Source organism: Chiloscyllium plagiosum, unplaced genomic scaffold (genome assembly GCF_037043375.1).
Source record: "Chiloscyllium plagiosum isolate Xiang-an unplaced genomic scaffold, Cpla_swu_hap1 HiC_scaffold_26, whole genome shotgun sequence".
Lineage (NCBI taxonomy): Eukaryota > Metazoa > Chordata > Chondrichthyes > Orectolobiformes > Hemiscylliidae > Chiloscyllium > Chiloscyllium plagiosum.
This window is the reverse complement of record NW_028270164.1, coordinates 31337343-31343342: the sequence shown is the minus strand read 5'-3', so window position 1 is coordinate 31343342 and position 6000 is coordinate 31337343. Positions and strand designations below refer to the sequence as shown.

Genomic DNA, 6000 nt, shown 5'->3' with positions numbered 1-6000 from the left:
TCAACCTATTGTTCCCGCACTATAGTCTTGAAATGTGTATCATTACCTTGTGCAAATCTCCTACTTTCGCCCCACATCCTTACCACCTAAACAATCATCCAATTCCCTCTTGAATGCTTCAATAGAACCTGCTCTACAACATTTCCAGGCAGTGTATTCTGTATCTGACCTATTTGCTGTGTGATAAGATTTTTTCACATATCATCGCACTTGACTTTAAATCTTTGCCCTCTTGTTCTTGTTCCCTTTTCACGTAGAAGCAGCTTTTCCCAATCTATTCTATCTAACTGTCATGTTCTTGTATCAAGTCTCCTTCAGTCTTATTCTCTCCAAGGATAACAATCCCAACCTCTTCAATTTATCCTCATAATTGAACTCCTGGATCCATTCTTGTTAATGGCTTCTGCACTCTTTCCAATGCATTTACCCATGTTTCCTATGATGTGACACCCACAACATTACTAAATATTCCAGCTGAGGTTGAACAAATGTCTTATTTATGTTTGATGTACAGTATTCTAGCCAACACTCCTTAAAGTTACCATTGGAAGCTGGTGAAATGACATTAAGTGAAAGGAGTCAGCACAGAACTGCAGCATATAGGTCCCAGACATGTCCCCAACACTGACAGCTTTCTGTCTCTGGTATAACTACTTGGCATAACACCCTGTTCTTTCAAGACCTCTGATTCATTAAAAGCCTTGCCACATGGGGTCAATATTTAAAACAGCACTTATCCATCAGCTTTAATGCAGCAGCAGGCCTATTTAATGTCCAATTCAGGGCTAATGAGTTACGTGGCTTAACACTTTAGTGACAAAAATCCAAAAGATAATGTTGCACTTGTTTAAGTGTAGGGAACCAGGCATGAATGCTCCCTGGCTGCATTAGAATACATGAAATGGAAGGAGGAAGAAATTGTTTAATTACTAATGATAGGTAGCTTTATGGTGCACCTTGACAGAAAAGGGTGATGAGGATGGGAAATGCAATCCTGGTCAATCATTCCTTTGCTTCTTTATTCTGAGTCCACCTCATTTGTAAGGATCAGTTGTGTAAAATATATTATTCAATAGATTAAGAAATATAATACAAAAAAAGAACTTGTTTGGCTGGCCTTTTCTTGATCTAATTATAGCTTGTGTTCTGCACATTGCAGTAAGCAGTGCTTAAAAGTATCACAAATAAAATTATTGCCTATTCAGTAAAGCACTTATTAGATTATGCCATCAGCAAGGTATTTTATAGGCTACTGTTTATAAGTCAATCCAGTCTAGCTTCCTGGGGAGCATTAATACCAGTGCATTATATTTTTTCTGTTAATATTTTTATCCAAAATGTAGAAAAAGTTTGTTTATTTAGACAACTAAGAGTTAGACTAAATCTGAGTTCAGTGACCAAATTTAGTATTTTTGATCCCACGATGATATTTCCTCTTGTTCTTCTGCCTTTAAAGAAAAATTTGCAGTATTAATTATGCATTTTGTGCTGCCAAGTCCTGCATTTTTTGTGTGTTTCAGTTTTGCTCTACTTCTTCCTATTGCCTTTCAAGGCTAAATCTGCTGTTCTAAATTTGGTAATGCAACTGCTTAGGATTCCATGGAATGTCCTCACCATGCAACCTAAATTATTAGGCTGACTAAGTGCCCCCTCTCACTGCTGACTGGCTGTCCATATAATTAATATTCCCAACGTACTTGGAGCAGCTTCTGAGTGGTGCAATCTTACATCAATTACAGTTCTCATTTCATGTTTGGTTGCTAAATCATATAAGGATTCTCTACAGTCTGGTTTGGTACTTCAACACCTCCTGTTAGGGAGACTTTAAAGATCATAATTTTATTAGATAAGCTATCAGAATTACCAAATTGATCTTTCTTGGATGTATATGAATTTCATTATAACTGCAAAGTGCTATTTCAGGTGAAGATCTTAAACTAGTGTGCATAAGTTTTATTTATTTATTTTTGGTTAACAAGATACAAAAATGTCACGATTTAGAAAACAAGAATACAAAAGGCAGGTGAGCGAGGATCCAGATATTGATAATTTGTTGGCAAATTTGTCTCCGGAGGAAATGCAAGAACTTCAAATTGAGTTGGATGTCATGGACCCAAATTCCAATGTTGCTGTCGGGTTGAGACAGAGAAATCAGACAGAGAAGCAGCCCACAGGAACATATGATCGAGAGGCAATGCTCACCTACTGTGAGAAAACAACTAGGAAACTGATAGAGAAAGAACTATCAATTGACGTAAGTTCATCTGTGTACGTTATTTACCACCCAGAATTTGTTAACAGTTTGAGTACAATTGTTGATTTCCACATTTTCATTAATCTATAAGTTTTTTTTCAATTTGTTAAACATTATTATTTTCAAGAAGCTATTCTTTATGGTCTTTATTTTCATTCCTTTACAACATTCAGATCTGAAACTGAGACAAGATCGTAATGCACTTTACTGTACGTGCATGCATGTATATGTTTGAGTAAAGCAGCTATAATTCTTAATGAAAATTGATCTAAAATTTGCAGTAATCAATTGAATATGTCTGTAATTTTTTCACTTTCCCCTCAATATTTGTCAATTATATGCAATTTCCATTTCAATAATTTCCTGAAATTAAAGAAAAGAAAAAATCATTCTTGAGCAGATTCCAAGCACAGCATCAGCAAAGAAGCATCTCACAATGTTGTGTTATTGCATGTATTATGTCACCACTAGATTCTAGTTGATTTAGGAAAATAGAATCAAATGTGTCAATCATAACCCAATGGTATTGCTCTCCTATCTGAATCAGAAGGTATGGGTTAAAGTCCCACCCCAGAGATTTGATCAAAGCAAATAAATACTTCAGCACAGTACTGACTGAGTTGTCTGAAGTTCAGTCTTGAGATGAAACTTTAAACCTAGGCCCCTCTGCCCTATCAAGGTGGATATGTAGGTTATCTATTGGCACTATTTTGATGAAGAGCTGTTGTTGAGATCAAACTGAGGCAGTATTTCTCACATTACATCAGTGCTTATACTTCTAGAACATATACCTTTTATGTGTAATGTCCTGATGGTGCAAAGGGTATTTTATATTTCTTTCATGCATATTTTAACACCACATAGATGAAAGGTTGTAAGAATGTTTGCAACAGGACTTGCAGTGAAAAGCTGGTGATTTTGATTTATGATTTTTGATATCAGAAACAATCAAAACTGAACCATGGAATTAGCGTATTTCCTGTAGCAGCTGAAGTTTGACACCCTCAACAGAATCAATAGGAAACCATATTATTGACTCAATAAGACACTAATATAGATTTTCTCAATTCTTTTATAGCTGCTTTGCAGGTTTGCTTTATACTTATTTGCTCAACAGCTAGTTTCTTTGCTTTTGCACTGGAATTTTTTTTCTGAAATGCAGATGTAAATTTTAAGAGCCTGCAGGTCTTTCTCAGTTTAAGCAGTCAAAGATGGCAAGGCTGTAACAGATGTGCATGCCTAAAACTCATAAGCGTAGCAAGCAATTCAGAATCAAAAGAATCTCAGAACAAATAGTACAAATGGAAAAAAAGAGCATAGCCATCTCCAGAATTTAGGCTTCACTTTTATATCTCGTTTGCTCTAAAACTAAAGGAATTTGTCACCTGTACAAGCTATGAAACAGATTCCAATGATCATAAATAACACTGATTGTGATACATCTGACTCAGAGGAATATATAGGATGTACATTATAGAAACAGGTCATTTAGTCCAGCCGTCCATGCTGGTGTTTATTCTGGGTTCAAACCTAGTTCACTGTCTGATCATGGCAATACAACTGGAAATGTTTCCAAACCACAACTTTTGACATCTGATGAGTACAATATTCACAAGAAAATGAAAAGAAAAATAATGCTATGTTTTACTAAAAGGGGAACTGAATGCAACAGTAGGGAGACTATGCTTCAGTCATACAAGGCATTGCTGAGACTACATCTGGAGCACTGTATAGAGTAGTGGTCACCATATTTACAGAAGGATGTTAATGCATTGGAAGCAGTTTAGGGAAGTTTACTAGATTAATGCCTGGAATGAGCAGATTGCCTTATGCGGAAAAGTTAGACAGACTTAGCCTGTATCCTCTACAGTTGAGAAGAGTCAGAGGTATCGCAGCTGAAGCATACAAAATTCTGAGGGCCTTGACTGGAAAAAAGATGAAAGAATATTTCCTTGTTGGGAGAATCTAGAACTATGGATCACAATTAAAAATAAGGTGGAGAAAGCCATTTAAATCAGAGATGAGGAAACGTTTGAGGAATTCCCTTCCTCAAAAGGCAATGGATACACAATCTTTAAATATTTTTAAGGTAGAGATACATGGATTCTTGAATAGCAAGGACTTGAAGAATTCTCAGGAATGTGCTAGCCTGTAGAGTTGAGGATAAAATAAGATCAGCCATTATCTTATCGAATGGCAGAACAGGCTCAAAGGCCAAGTGACCTACCCTTGTAACTTGCTTATCAGGTGTTCATATGTTGTACGTTGTTCAGTAAAAAATAATTATTATTTCACTATATTTCTAACTTACACATAAACATTACCTTAAATATTGTACCATTAAATACTTATTTTGTCAAAACACAAATGTGACATTTGCTAAATTCGAAACAGAGCAAAATAAGATAATTAGTGACTAAGGTTGCGGTGTTGCTAATTTCTTCATATGGCAATAAATGTTTTGCCTCTCCAATCCTACAACGTTGAATCATACCAACAGGTTTTGGAAAATTAAAAACTGATGAAGTTGTGACTGAGATACACAAGTCACTGCTGAGTGAGGTGAGTAAATGGTAATTGAGTTCAAAATTGACACAAAAGTACATGGATGATAATTCTTGTTTATAGAATGCAGCAGTTGTGTTGCAGTCAGTAGAGATTAGTAATTGAGCATTGCATAAGTTTGTTGTGGGGTTGAGATTTGATTAGATTGATTTTCTTTTAGTAATTATTGAATGTTGTAGAATGCAGGTTTTTTAATGCAAAACAGCTTTGTGTTTGGAGCTTTATATATTTAAAGAATTTGGTACCAGAGAATGCTTAGAGGCAACCTGAATTTCTGATGGTGAAATTGAGAGTCGAGCTTGACTTTTATTCAAAGACACTGATGACACAACTTAATTCTGTTCCTTAATTACTACTTACTATATGATCCAGTTTATCCCTGGCAGTGAAAATGGAAATTATCCCCTTTGGAACTTATCTAACTTGGATTACCTTTTTTGGAAATAAAGGACCGAGTGAAAAGATCAACATTTATAAAAGCAAGTTAAGAGCTTGTAATAATTCCACTGCACCACAGAGCAAAACATATGGAATTGTTACAATTAACACAGTAGGTTCTAAAACTCATTGAAGACAACCATCTACAAAATCAGAAATCACACTTGTCAGCCCTCAAAAAGATTCTGACAGGAGCAGTGAGAGGTTTTCTAATTTTTATAGCTCAGTTGACTGGATGGCTGGTTTGTAATGCAGAATGACACCAATAGTTTGGGTTCAATTCCAGCATTGGCTGAGGTCACTATGAACATCCCATCATCTCAATCTCACCCTTCACCTCAGGCATGGTGACTCTTGGATGAAGCCACCACCAGTCCTTTTTCTCAAATAATAAGAGAGCAGTCCACTAAGATTATGGTGACTTTTGGTGATCAGTTGGCTGGATGGCTGCTTTACAATGCAGAGTGATGCCAACAGCACAGCTTCAATTCTCACCCCAGTTGAAGTTACCATGAATGTTGCTGCTTCTTAAACCTTCCTCTTACTTGAGGCATAGTTACCCTTGGATAAAATCACCACTGGTCATCTCTCTCTGCAGTGAGACTGCAGGATGATGGTGACTTTGCCTTTATACCTCTATCACTGATGTCAAGAATTCAAAAATTGCTACTGTGCTTGTTCAGAATTAATTATTAAAAGCTTTTGGACCACTTTTGCTTGTTGAGTTGCACCAGAAGTCTTGT

At 36.1% G+C, this 6000-nt stretch overlaps 1 protein-coding gene across 1 annotated transcript in view; it reads left to right on the top strand.

The window, feature by feature from the left end:
• The first annotated feature begins 1752 nt into the window (after window positions 1–1752).
• LOC122563210 (leiomodin-1-like) overlaps window positions 1753–6000 on the top strand; it is a 35353-nt gene continuing 31105 nt past the window's right edge. Inside the window, exon 1 of the mRNA XM_043716770.2 lies at window positions 1753–2254. Coding sequence (XP_043572705.1) covers window positions 1988–2254 — 267 coding nt within the window. The 5' untranslated portion in view covers window positions 1753–1987. The remainder of the gene's footprint in view (window positions 2255–6000) is intronic.